This window comes from Stegodyphus dumicola, chromosome X1, assembly GCF_044657685.1.
Source record: "Stegodyphus dumicola isolate Sdum_Otavi_A_Nest chromosome X1, ASM4465768v1".
Classification (NCBI taxonomy): Eukaryota; Metazoa; Arthropoda; class Arachnida; order Araneae; family Eresidae; genus Stegodyphus; species Stegodyphus dumicola.
Window position 1 is genome coordinate 111,930,633 of NC_140780.1, and position 15,333 is coordinate 111,945,965.

Here is a 15,333-nt window from a genome sequence, read left to right on the forward strand (position 1 = left end):
ATCGAAAGTTCAAGCTTAGTTTTTTATAAAATTGCTGTAATAAGTCTTCAAAAAAATAATAAGGTGGATCAAATTAGAAGATCAGGGAGCAAGCAGTGCAGTCTGCTAGATTAATTGAAATGCCTTTGAATCAGTAAAGATAATTTTAGCCTAACTTAATAGCGTCCATTGTACATTATTGGCTGTGTATCACAAGATTGGCGACGAAAGCCAAATTGTTTCGTTAAATTTTGTCTTGCTCCTATTGTGTACTGAATTAAGCCTGAATTGTATTAGTTTAGTTATTTACTATACCTACGTTTATTTCTTGCACATGCTTCAAACTATTCCGAATCCTGAATAAATAAACTCCCACATATATTTAAGACTTTATATAGGGCCGGTGCTCGATACCACCTGGTGCAGTCTCTGAGGGTCCTAAATTTTGCTACAAAGTGCTTTCCTAAGTTCTAAATTTTCACTGTGTGTAAACTTTGGATCACAGTGCTGTCCCTAAATCATAAATACTTCTCATCCCTTAATTTTGCCGCTCAGTGCTTCCCCAAATTCCAAAAATTTCGTCTTCCCTAAATTCTGCCGTTCGATGCCAACATAACTTAAAATAGCACTAAATGTAATCTTTTGGTCTATGAGTTTCATTAACAAAATTTATTTTTAGCATATGAAAAGAAATTTTTGTTGAATTTTTTCTTGTCAACATTTCTTAGTGCATTTAAAAATCTATAATTATCGCCAAGTGTAATGTTAGTATGAAAGGTTGCCATAATCTTGTTATTCAGTTACTAATATAGAAAAGTTTAAACATCACTGAATGAGTTATAACTGAAGCTTTCTTGTATTGATAAACATGCGGTGTTGAAAGCAAAATATAATAAATAATGACTCGCCAGGTTGGCGTCAGGGGTATAAAATAGGTGGATGTTTCGGTTTGAGATGTATGCCAAGTAGATACTCAGCTACGGAACCAAATTATTAATCTCATAAATTTATGCTTAGTTGATTGTTTTTCCACATATTATTTATATGTATTTTATTTAGTGCCTAAGTGAAATTAAGAATCGGAATTTTTAAATGAAAATCTTCGCATGTTTTATTATGGAAGAAAAAGTCAAATGCGCATGGTGTAAAGCATTAATAAAAAAAAAAATGTCTGTGGCTTTGAGGTCCGTATTTTAGATCATTCCAGATAATGGATGTCCAGATTTGGACTTTGTACTGCATTTACATTATTAAAGAAAGTAAGAAAGCAAAATATTTTTAATTACAATATATTATATACAAAATGCAAAATAATCTTATGATGAGGTAAAGGTGGTCATGCTACTCAGAGAGTTAATGGAATCAAATATTAGTCAGTACTTTTTAAAATCATTTATTTTTTTAATCTCTTCCACTGCAGAAGTAGCGTATTGTGATTGTTATGGTTTGTGTGCTTCTTGTCTTTCAGTTGCATTTGTGAAATATTAGATTTTATCATTGAATAGTTGCACTCCAGTATTTCCCCTTAGGTATATGTGGAAATTTATTTCATCAGGATCCATACAAGCTTTAATCATATACAGAAAATAGACATAAGTATATTAAATAACAGAATTAGTATAATTCAGGCTTAATTTCCTCAGCTTGCGATAGGAGGAAGAAAAATTTTAACGTAATGTCTTTGGTCACCAATCAAATGATACGTAACCAATAGTGTGTAGCAGATGCTTGCTAAGTTTCATGACTTTGTGAATTTGTGAAGATTGTGGCATATGACAAACAAAAAGCAAATTTCTCACATAATGGTATCTGTGAAGAAGTGTGGAGAATTGGCAATAAATGGAAATCATATATTGGAAGTATTCCATTGTGATAACAGTGGTCAAGTAATCAATCATTTAACAGACAGTTAAATCTGTAGTATGGCTCCAGATCCAGAAAATATCCTTACTAGTAGTGAAAAAGTGACAGAGAGGTTGTTGAGAATGAAAAAATTTCGACTGGCAATTTTTAATGTGGTAATAATTATAAGACTTGAACTTTGTAATTGAGTAAGAAATTATATCCGTTTATAAAATTAAATAGAAAGTATTAGTACAAAAAAGGAAGCAACTTGAACAACTTACATTGCATGAAATGTTTAATAAAGCAAAGAAGTAATAGAGCTATATTTAGTAAATTTTTATTCCTTTAAGATCATAAATGCTTCATTATTTCATAAGCAATTATTTCAGATTTTTAATTTTATAATTTTGACATGTCATGTTACTAGATTTAAACTGATCATCTAAAATGAAGAAAATTCCCAAATCTGGGACGTCCGAACAAGTTTAATTCTCAGACTTTATACTACATTAAACTAATTTAGTGAACAACAGTTTATGCATAGGAATTATTCAACCTTTGTCTATTAATGACTCACATTTTTAAGTACGTGTGTTTAGCATATAATGTAGGTATTTAATTAAAGGGCTTTTGGTTTATTGTATTATGGTTAATCTTTTTTCGTTGTTTTTCCGTTTAAAAGTTCTTATCATTTATTTCCATAGTTATAAAAGTATGCTTTATACTTAGACCTTAAGAGCAACAGGCTTCCTTTAGTGGTTATATTTACAACTCTCATTACAGCTCTTAGTAGTTTATTTGCTTCCTGTGTTTCGTTTGCTTTTCAAGACACAACTGATTTTTTAGTTTTCTTTTTTCATTGCTTCAGTTTTTCTTGAATTTCTTTTTATAGTTTTGTGTAATGAAGTGTTGAGTGTCACCTCTTTCTCATATATCTTTTCTAAAGTATTTTTGCCTGGTGATAAACAACATTCAGGAATGATATTTCTGTGTGTCTGCTCATCATGCTACCAGTTAATGTATTAGTTATAATATGCACTTATAATAGTTAAGATTTAAAGAAAAATGAAAAATTGATGAAGTTGCTTTTAATCCCTTTTTTAAATATATATATATATACATTGAGCTCTTCCCTTTCTTCCTTCTAATTTTAGGAAAATATTGATTTGGAGTTCTGATGACTCTGTGTGCTTTGAATAAAATCATATCTAGTTATCAAGAAGGTATTTCATTCTTAGGTATTTTTGTTATGCAGTAGTTGCGACTTATTACTGAAAATGAAGGGGGGGAGTCTACCAATCACTGTTAATAAGTGATTAATCTAACAATCAAGGAAAATACAGTCAAAAGTCGTTAGTCCGGACTCGTCGGGACTTCGGCAATTCCGGATTATAGATCATTAGTTTAAATATGGTAAGATGGCATGCAGAAATTATAAAATTAAAAATATGAAACCATAATTTATGAAATAAAGAGCAATTATGATCTAAAAAAATTTACAAAATCAAAATTTACAAAAAAAAAAGCTTAATATTTATTTGTTTACTTTATTAAACATTTCTTTCAATGTAAGTTGTTTAAGTTGCTTCGTTTTATGTGATAATACTTTCTCTTTAATTCTATAAACAGATATACGAGGGCTATCCAGAAAGTAGATTACGTTTTGGAATAAAAAAATAAACAAAGTATAGGAAACAAATTTTATTATATACAGATGAAAGCCACACTCAAATACTACTTTTCTACATAGTCACCATACAAATTAAGGCATTTATCGTAGCGATGTACGAGCTTGGAAATTCCTTCGTCGAAAAATTCGGCCGCCTGCGCCTGCGACATTGTTTGCATGCATTTCTTGGGTTTTTGGGGAGAACTTGTGTGCCCCCACTGCATTGATTGCAATTTCGTTTCACAGTTCACATGTTTCACCCATGTTTCGTCACCAGTAACGATGCGATCGAGTAAAGAGTCACCATCCTTATGGTAAGCGTCCAAAAAGTTCAACGCTGCAGCCATTCGCTGATTTTTGTGGTCCTCTGTCAAGATTTTTGGAATCCATCTTGCACAAAACTTGTGGTAACCAAGCTTTTCGCTGATGATTTCGTGCAACAAACTTCGCGAAATTTGTGGAAAACTCAAACAAAGTTCCGTTATTGTGAAATTTCGATTTTCACGGACTTTAGCATCGACTTTTTCGAGAAGTTCGGCGGTCACTATGCTGGGTCTCCCACTTCGATCTTCGTCGTGAACATTGGTTCGGCCATTTTGAAATCTTATGACCCACTGACGCACTCCACCTTCAGTGATAATGTTGTCCCCATACACTTCACGAAGCTGCCGATAGATTTCTATCGGTTTACAGTTTTTTGCAGTCAGAAACCTTATTACTGAGCGCACCTCGCATCTCGCGGGATTTTCAATTAACGCAGACATTTCAAACCGTCACAGTATCTGAACGGAGCACAGCACGAACCTCTCACTAGCACGGCTAGATGCAGACTGAGCTGCGCTACGCTCTGACCCCAAGATGGCCGCGCTAGCCCCGCCCCTAGCGGACACAGACGGAAACGTAATCTACTTCCTGGATGGCCCTCGTAATTTCTTCTTCAGTTACAAAGTTCCACTGTTGAAGTCCTATAATTGCTGTGTCGAGAATACCGACTAATCTGTCAATCGAAATTTTTTCGTTTTCAATAACCTCTGTGTCACTTTCTTCACTATTGGAAGCGAATTATAATGATGAGTAATTTGATTTAAATCATATTAAAGACGGAGTATATCGAGATGAAATACTACATTTAGTAAGGAATTATAAGCCAAATAAAATAAAAACATCTGCCCTGAAGATAAGGATAGTGCTGACAGATCAACATCCAATTCATTGCGCGCCGCAACGTCCCCCCCCCTCCCGCCGCAGAGCAGCGTGAAATTGATAAACAGATTTCGGAATGGTTAGATAAACAAAGGATTATGCCTTTATCCATTTTTTGCAGCAATTCCACTTTTTGTTTAATGGACTTCGAAACATACTTTCGCTTTGTAGATCCTTTACGTATTAGTAAATATATATCAGAAATTCTATTTGACATAATCGAAAGTTCAAGCTTACTTTTATAAAATTGCTCTAACAGTCTGCAAAAAATAATAAGCCGGATCCAGTTCGAAGATTAAGGAACAACGCAATCTGCAACATTAACTGATTTAGATAATTTAAGCTTAGCTTATACCGTCCGTTATACGTTAAATTAAACGCGCATGCGTAAACGTATTATGCGCTATTCGCAGCCGTAAAGGTCTTATGCGCATGCCACAACGCGACGCATGCGCAGAAAGTTTGTAGCTTTGAGGTCCGGATTATAGATCATTCCAGATTATGGGTGTCCGAATTAACAACTTTTGACTGTACATAATATCTGAAATAATGTGATTTGTTACGTAAGGATGGAAGGATCACTTAATGAGTCTTTCTCATCAGTTATTCTTATAGGATAAATTATACTCTCATCAGTCCAAAAGCTTTGTTAAAACAGAAGGAGCTATGTATGGTTTAAGGAACTTACTGTAACTGATGGTTGAATGCAACCAAAATTTTAGTTGTTCTCTAAGTTCATTATTTTTAATACAAGGTAAATTATGGTTATACTCTGAATTTATATTTACAGTTTCTCATCATTTAAAGTTCTATGTAAATCGTTTTTCATATTTCTTTTTCTCTTGCCCATTTAATGAATCTGCTTTAATTTTCTTTTGTATTATATTGGTTCCTTTTGTTGAAAAAATACCATGTATGTGTCAAAGTTCAGATATCTGATACTATATATGTGTTGTCCTGCCATAAAATTTTAATATTTTTATTATTGCTTATTATGCCATTGTAATCTTTCAGGAATTTTTAAGAGAAGGTTGCCTTCAGAAGCTATCTAGGAAAGGGTACCAGAACAGAATGTTTTTTTTGGTAAGTGTGTCTGTTATTTCCTGATTTTATTTTTACATTTGAAGCTTGTAAATATACTGCTATAAATAAAACAGTAAAAGTTGACCTTTTTTTTAATTTATCAAGCTATAAATGCATTTAAAGCTTAATTTGGATGTAATATATGGTAATGATATCTATATATTACATCCAAATTATGTGCTATATATCAGTTTATATTGGAGAAACTGTTATTTTATCAGTTTGCAGGAATGCACATTATGCTTATTGTGCTAAATGTGTATTAAGCATAATAATGCTCACAGTTTTTTCCTGAATCAGGAAATAACAAAATGTCCTTGTTGGAGTAACATCATGTTCTGTAAATAGTTTATTTTTGAACAGGTTAATTGGATCTTGTTCAGTATGTTAAATCAAAGGATTCTATCATTAAAATTATTTTGCTTATGCATGTTCATTAGATTCTAGCACAAAACATGCACCTCACATGTAGATGTAACACTAGCACATTGTCAAATGAGAAAGACCAAGGAAGTTGGATTTTAGAATTCTGTGTGTTTATCAGCGTGGTATTAGTAGTGAATTAGTAACAGTAAATAAAATTTATTATATATTATTAGTATATGGGAAAGGAATTCAATGTATCTTTGTATATTAGTTAAATTTTCAATAAAGAAAGAAAATTGAGACTAAAAACAGAAAATTCCTTGAATATTCATTCTCTCTTTTTCTCTCAATTGATTGAGACGAGAGCTGTCTTGTATGATAGTTCTAAAGGATTTCTGCATACTTATAGTTTTATACATCTTCTACAATACTTCTACATCTTCTACAATAGAGAAAATTCTACTTTTTATTCTAATTGGGGTAATCAAATGTGATGAAAGAAATACTTTTATGGGATTTTAAAGACTTAAAATTCACAGTGATCAAAATTACAAATATTGTGCATTGCAAGGTAAAATTGGAGTTTGACCCATGTTTGCATTTCCTCCCCCCCATATAAGAGACAGTTATGTCTGATTGTTCTCTAAATAGGTAGTCATTTCATAGAACTTCCTTTTTCATCAGTCTGATGAGGATCATTATGTGTAATACAGATTGACTATTTGTGAACTCAAACACCATGTAAACAAACTTTGCTTAGCTGAAACTAGCTCGATCAAAGTGCTAATGAAAGCAAATGTTGAATCATCAAGCCTAAAAGCCTAGTGATCTCCAGGTCTTTAAACTTTTGTAAAACCAAATGTGTGTTTTATACTATAAATAATTGATCTCAGTGTTATTGTGTTCAAAAAGGGTGACTATAAAATATCTGTGTCGTAATTGATATTTTAACTTAAATTTGTGCTATATGAAACAATTTCATTGGAAATGAACAAATGATTCAAAATGTTAGCTAAAAAATATTTCAGAAAATATTGTGCTATTAATTTTCATCGTGCATTTTCCTTTATCGAACTGTAAAATAATTTAGTAGTCTAAAATTTATAATTTTAATGAAATTAAAGAATTTGCAGCTCTTTATTATTACAGTGTACATTATTTTTTATATAATTAAATGAAAGTAAAAGATTTAAAATAGAAACTGAATTGTATTTTGTTCAAAATATATTTAAAAATAATAATACTGTTGAAAGTGATGTATTTGAAAATAAGCCATTTCCATTTTTTCCATCCATTATATCAGTAAAAGTGTAAACAGTTTGAGTATATTACTTCAAGAAACTCGGTGCAGGAATGGTAAAACACTAAGGATGCATTTTTGAGAAAGCAGTGAAATTATTTGAAGTAAAACAATTTTAAAAAATGCATTTGTATTCTCTTATTCAAAAATACATTTTGTTAAAATAATTATTTGCTAAAGCAATGCGAATGTGGTTTATAAATGAGTAAATGTAACTGTAATTTGTAGAACAGCAGTATTTCGTGGCACTCCAAAATTTCAAAATGCTGCCAAATTTTGTCAGGTACTTTGTCCTTGTCTATCAAAAGCTTCTTAGTTAATAATAATTTTTCGGGATTATCTGAAGGATTTCTTCAACAAACATCATTCTTTTTGAATGTATAGAATCAGCTGTAACCTCTTCCCTCCCCCCCCCCTTCAGATCATTTTAACAGATTGGAAAAGGTTTCCCTATTTACAGTCCATACAAAAATTGAATCTTAGTTTAAGAATTATCAGCTATTCGATTCAAACTTTACCCTTAACACAACCAGAGCGGTCGCCCAGACCGGAAAAGTGGTCAGTGACTCTGATTGCCATAATGAAGAGCCCAGGTTGGAAACCTAGAGATAGCACGGATGTAAATTGATCATCCCTTCATAGGTGGTGTGGTGTTGGTGTATTTAATTAGGGCAAAGCACACTAGGGCTACCTGCCTAAGGGGAGGGATGCCTTCGTGGAGGACTTTCTAAGGGAAACTGGCTCGTATACACGTTACACATGAGGAAAACCACGAAAACGCCCATGCAGCCAGCCCGTTCGCGGGATTCGAACCTCGGACCGAACTACCAGTGTTCAGCGACTTTACCGCTCGGCCGCTGGTGGGCCCCATCCCTTCATAGGAAGCAATATTATTATTGCCACCTATTACATGACTCCATAATAAAGAGACCACCACTGCTTGCTTTTCTAGTGGTCAAAGTCTGTAAACGACTAGAGCCCACCATTGGAGGGGACACAAGAGTTATTTATTCCTTTATTTGATATCCTTAAATGATCTAATGTTAAATAAGTGGGTATAATGTATGAAGTAAGGCTGCACATAACAAAACAGTATTGTTGCATTGCCAAAATTTGTTGTTTGTAGATCAAAGGTACTAAAAATGTGAAAATCATAGGAAAAAAGTAAGAAATTTTACATATTTAAGTCTTCGTCCATGCTGCTATGAACTAAGTTTCAAAATATTACATAAAGTTTTACTATAATATGAATTGATGTTTAATAGTTGAATGATATGGCAATAATTATTGCTTGATAAGTATTTTACATCGAATCTTACTGCGTGCTATTTGTAAAAGCTCTAAAAGCATTTCTTTCTACCTGTGATTATTTGTGCTGCACATTTAGCTGGGTTTATATCTGCATGTGTTTTGAATTTATTACTTGTTTTTTATACATTATACTTTTATGTGTAGACTGTTCAAAAAAAAGGGGGGGCAGTTCTATATCTCCCATTCTACTGCGGCGATTGACAAAACTCAACTTGCGTTTTTCATGGCTCAAAAGCGCGACTTCGGATATATATTAGATTTATATATAGCATTGTTTTAATATATGTATTTTGACCCCAAATCAGACTTTTTTCTAAAATAACTAGGTTTTTTTTTTTTTTTTTTTTTTTTTTTTTTTGCCGTATTTTGATTCTGTGACTCAAATTATGTTTAAATATTAACTGTATGACTACTAAGTGCTGCGTTTTTTTGTCTCGAAAACCACAACGCAGCGCTTTCGCGCTGTGAGTTTCAGTGTGTCTTTGTTGCTCCGTGGGTGGGAACGTACATAGTGTGAACTCACGCGTACTTTGTAACACGAGTACATTCTAAAATAACTATCTGCGTCGCGATTTTCAAAACAAATGTACGCAGCGCTTTTGCACAGTGTAGTATTCAGACGGTTAAATTTTGTAAAATTTGGTGCAAAATTTACGGAGAAATTCAAGAATTTATCTTGGTGCGATTCTTTTTCAGTGTATGCCAAGATTAATTCACTTGGCGAACTTCTTAAAATATGGCAACATATTTTCCTTTCCCTTCCATTGTACAGGAGCAGAAAAAAGTCGCATCGTTAATACCTTTTACATTGTGCATGAGCGGATAAAAATTCCAACTTTCAAATAATTTTAACAAAGCACCTAAACCACATTTGATGTTATTATCACTTTCAACAAATATGGCAAATTTCAAAACATGCTAGTATATAAATCCATGTCTATATCTTCAGAAATTTTGAATAAAAATCTGCAATTGTTTGCGGATATGCTTAGAAATACATCTACTTTAAGATGATGTTAAAAATTTTATGGGTTATAATTCAAAATTTTTTTCAAAATATTTATAAAATTTATTAAAAAATACAATTTAAAAAATAAATCATAAGAAATGGGCAAATTTTATTTGGAATAAACCTAAATTTCAGAATGTGAAAGGAAGAATGAAATAAGTTTAATAAAAAAGGAGAGAATAATAAATATATACCAAATTCAATTAAGATTGAGGAGCTAAAATTTTGAAAGCTAATTTTTTTAAAAAAACTACTCGTGCGATTTTTACAGAATTTGGCTGTTTGGCATAAATTTATTTCAAAGAATCGAAATATGGGGGGGGGGAATGGCATGTGATTTCAGAAAAAAGTCTGTTTTTGTGTCAAAATACCTATATTAGAACAATGCTATATATAAATCTAATACATATTCTAAATCGCGCTTTCGAGACATTTTATTTGCTTATTATTAATTTACTTCTGGTTTACAATAGATTAGCATTTTAGTTCTGCTCTCCGTAAGACAGAGTAATGCTTTTAAATTTATTCATCTATTTTATTGTTTGCTTTGTGCAGTGATTCCATACTATTTATTTGCAGCAGTGTGGGCTTTTAGTAATGATGTTATTTATAAGATTTTATTTCATTCATTCATGGTCTTTGTGGCAAGGTCAAAAGTTTGTCATAAATTTTTAACCTACTTCCTAATCAACTATCAAGTTCAAATTTTGTATGCATGTGTTTATGGATGAAAATGCAATGTGGTGAGGCAGTTTTTTGAAAATTCAGTTTGGATTCTAATGTAATGCTTAAACAGTTTTTCTGCGATATCTTCATTTAACGAACAAATTAAAAATCTCATAGTTTTACTTCTTGCACTATTAGATAGAGTGAAATAAAAAATCTTTTAACCCTCTGAACGGCATAACTGATTTTATCTGGTCATGAGACATTTGTCACTAGATATTATTAGCTTATAATTTAAGATATTGTGTTTTCTTTCTTTCTGTAATAATGTACATGCCATCTTAATGAATGTAAGTTTATAAAAATAGAGACTAAATTAAGTACCGTATTTGACGGCATATAAGACGCACCCTTATTTAGAAGGCCACACACAAGGAAAAAGGATTCAATAGTCCATGCGATAGCGCGATAACTTAAAATGTGGTTTCTTTTAGTTCTCATGTTTCGTAAAAGCAAAATAAACAATCATTGAATGCAATTACCAAACATATTTTTATTAAGGAAAATTAACAAACTTAAAGGACTTGACAATTACTTCAGCCTTTACGTCCTCCCAAGATCTTTTTACTCAGTCGCACACTTGTGAAATAGAGGGCCACTTCATTCTACCTGAGGGTGTGAGGGCGTGATGTGGCTCTCCTATCCACTTGTTCCATTTTTCTTGCTCTTTTTCCTTAAATGGCTTATTCATTGATACATCTAAAGGCTGCAATTGGCTAGTCAGTCCACCAGGAATGACAGCTATATGGGTTTTTAATTCTCTCGCTTTATTCTTAATGGTTTCAGTTCTATGGGCGCTAAACTGATCCAAAACCAAAAGACAGGGTTTTCTTAAGGGCCCACCAGGTCGCCTCACCCATACGTTCTGTAACCACAGTTTCATTCCAGCTTTGTCCATCCAGCTTTTTGGATGAACATGAACAATTACACCCGTTGGAAGTTTTTCTTTCGGATGAGTTATTCTTTTGAATATGAAAAATGGCGGTAGTTTTGTGCCATCAGCACAACATGTTAGAACTACCTTATATCGGGTTTTTTTTATGACCTGTGGTTTTTATAGTTATTGATTTAGACCCTTTAACAGTCACAGTCTTGTTGGATGGTGCATCAAATGTTAGTGGAATTTCATCCATATTTCCTATTTGACCCAGCTCAAAAGAAGTTTTCTTGCATGCATTTATAACAAACCTATGAAATGCTAGTATTTTTTTCTTCATAATCTGCTGGCATTTTCTGTGCAATAGTTGTTTTTTTGCACATTGATAAGCCTTGCCTTTTCATGAACCTGTAGCATCAGCCCTCAGACCCTGAAAAGTTCTGATTGCCATGTTTTTCTGCAAATGCTTTGGCCTCATTGATTATCATCACCACATTATCTTATCTATCACCCACATTTTTACGGCATTTTCAAGTTCAGGCCAATATGGAGCTGGGCATCGAAGGTTATGTTTTTGTTTTTTAGCAGTCTTCAGTTGACCTTCTTGCAATTGCCAAGTACATATCATTTTTTTGGTAGGTGGTAGACCGAAATGCCTTGATGCTGCTCTGTTTCCATGCACTTTGTCATAGTTTAACACTCCTAGTTTATACTGAATTGTATAGTTTAATCTCTTGTTTCCTGTAGTCATATTTTCCAGGGTATTTTTTTAAAACAAATAGTTTTAAGCCCCGATACCAACACGTTTATACAGAGCAGCACCGATACCGACACGTGTGTCGGCTGAGTCAAAGAAAGTCTATGTAAAGAAGGAAAGGCTCCATAGACGTAATGTGGCCGTAGAACATGTTCGAACTTCAACATCAACTTCGAGCTTTCACGTTTTTTGGCGACAGATATTTCACGCATGCGCAAAATAATTTTGGCAGATGTAGAAAAAGTTATGTGTGTCTAGACCTTTATCTGGGCTAAAAATAGCATTCAGTATTGAAAGTTAACCTGTGTCCTTTATGTATAAGACGCAGGTAACTTTTTTGAGACCAAATTTAGGGAAAAAAGTGCATCTTATATGCTGTCAAATATGGTAATTATACAAATTTAGCTAATTAATGGTGTTTAAATATGGGTCTTACGACAGATCTCAAAATTTGCATCGCTCCAAGGGTTAAATGAAATTTGTGTCAATTTTTTGTGATTATTTCTGATTTTTTGGGTGAATTTTTGAAGCTCACTATCTTTTTTCGACTATTTGGCATGTATGATTTTAAAACTTCAATATCTAAAAGTACAAAAGTATAAAATTTTGAACTTTTCACAAATGGTTAAACTTCTTCACCCTCTTTTAGAACAAGAATGATTTAAAAAGTACTAATTGGATGTTTTTCTTCATTTTTTAAGTAAATATGTTGCAGTCTGGACCCAGAAAGGAAAAAAAAATCGGTTCTCTGTTGCCTTATCTTTGAAACGTAGTTCAAGATTTTGATGTCATAATATCACAAATTGATTTTATATATATATTTATTCTGTTCACTGTAGGCAGTGAAAATTGCATAATTCACATTCATTCATCCACTTTCTGAAATAAATTGAGTCAAACTGGCATGCATATTTGTGCTTATGGGTGTGCATCCTGTACTAAAACTATAACAGTATCTGAGAATTTGCACAGACATTATTGTTTATGAATATTCAAGAGAATAATCTTTTCTGTGAATTCGTGTTGCCATTTCACTTCTGCCTTGATTAATAAGCATTCTAACATTGCACAAATTTATTGAGTGATTTTCTAAATTATATATATGTAAGAAAAATAAAGAATATGTAAAAGATTAAATTAGCAGAGAAAATTTATTCTCTTCTGTATTCTAAAAATAGTAACCTCTATTTGCACAGCATCATTTCGAGAAAAATCTGTGTCATATGACTCTTACTGATGATGTAAATGCAACTAAAACTCAAACAGCCAATAGTAATTTTACAGCAATATTAGCCATTCAATCAAAATGCATTGAGAACCAAAACTAACTCAGTCTGAATTAAGATTTCACTCAGAACATAACAACACTCTTGCTTTCAACGCTTTGCCCCCGCTGGACTGCTGTCTATCTGCTGCTTCTTGCTACAAAGTTATCAAAAATGTAAGCTTTTTGGAATAGAGGCGCAATTAATGTGCCAACTGGATTGCCACCACAACATGTTTATTGAAATAAAAGTTAAATATATACCTTGACTGCCAAATTTCTTATTCCTTGTGGATCAGCGTTTCAGCATTCTACGGCATCAAAATTCTAGCTGTTCGTTGTGGATATAACCACCTGCATTCTACTACAAAATCTATTACATATGTATGTATATATATATGTGTGTGTGTGTGTTACTATTGGGAGTCAGAAAGGGGAGCAAATCCATTATTCTTCTTGCCTCTCCTGAAAAATACATTCAAGGCTATGATATCATTATATAACACAACTCTTCTTTTTTCTGTGCAACATTTCTGTACATTTACTATTTAATTTTATCAACTTCATAAGCAACTCTGTTTAATGTTTGATCAGTGTTTACAGTTATCAGCAATGAAATCTATTATGGTGTTTTTAATTTTTTTCACTTTCATAAGTTTATATATATTTTTCTCAGCATTTCATTTTAAATGTTGATTTTCATAATTTTTTCTTTTGCAAGTCAATACTATATCCTTTTATGGGATTTCAAAATTCTAACATATAAAAATGCATCTATTATAAAGATTTGAAAATTTAAAATGTTATTAAACAAACTGTTCACCCACTTTTAAAACAAAAATGATAAGAAATATTAGTTAGATGCTTTTTAGCATCTTTTTTATACTAGCCATATTTTTATAAGCTTTATCTTCTTTCCCCATATGGTAATTGTTGTTACAATCAAAACTTTGTCATAGATTTTTTTTTAAACTATACCTTGATAGGCTGCCCATCTCAAATTTTGCATTCACTCTCATAGTGGATGAAAATGTAATGTGGTGCAGCAAAATGCTAAGTATTTCTGTATTAATTCTATTTAGAAATTTTTTAATTTAATATTGAAATGCATTTTCCCATGTATCTTTATCTAACTAACAATAAAATATTCTCTGAATTTTACTCTTTGTGCCATGGAATAGAGCAAAAAAATATCTTTTAAATGAAGTTTATATTAAATTTTTAAATATAATTTCTGATATTTCAAAGAATTTTTGAAAATCGCTCAATTTATTCTATTGTTTGATGTAAACAGTATTGTTAAATGTGAAAGAGGGATTTTTCATTGCTAAAAAACGATTTTTTAACTGAATAACTTCATTGACATAAGAATACAGAAAGTTTGAAAAAATGTTTTCATAAAATGCACTTTTATTTAAAACATATAAAATCATTAATGAACTAAAATGATAATTTTTTTACCATATTATTTTCAATGGGAGTAAGAGTCTAAGTAATTTTCTTTAGAAAATTTACACTTTGTGATCATATTTTTCCATGGCTATTTTGATATCATTAAATGATAAGAAAAATACCCTTCAAAACATCAATGAAATTTAACTAACTTTATGTAACTAGAAACATAAATAAGTACTTTCACAGCAATTTAATTTATAAAATTCAAAAGTTTGTTCATAATGTCTTTAATGCAAAAGTTCATTTATGAAGTCTTCATAACATACTTCATAACATTTCTGGAAATTATTTGATTGGTGCTATATCCCTAAACTTCATACTTGGAGGGTACACTCATTTATTGAAAGAGAACATACCAATATACAATTTGAAATTTGGCGAGAGAGCAAGCGTAGTTTGGCATTGATGTTTTCAGGGATTTTTTTTTTTTAAATTATAAAATCATTAATAGGAAACATTATGATGAAAAGAGAATAGTAATAGGGAGGA

At 31.9% G+C, this 15,333-nt stretch overlaps 1 protein-coding gene across 3 annotated transcripts in view; it reads left to right on the forward strand.

The window, feature by feature from the left end:
• Cdep (Chondrocyte-derived ezrin-like domain containing protein) overlaps positions 1-15,333 on the forward strand; it is a 295,887-nt gene that overhangs the window by 232,487 nt on the left and 48,067 nt on the right. For all 3 annotated transcript variants that reach the window (XM_085807133.1, XM_085807131.1, XM_085807132.1), the window contains one exon: positions 5,711-5,779. In XM_085807133.1, coding sequence (XP_085663259.1) covers positions 5,711-5,779 — 69 coding nt within the window. The remainder of the gene's footprint in view (positions 1-5,710; positions 5,780-15,333) is intronic.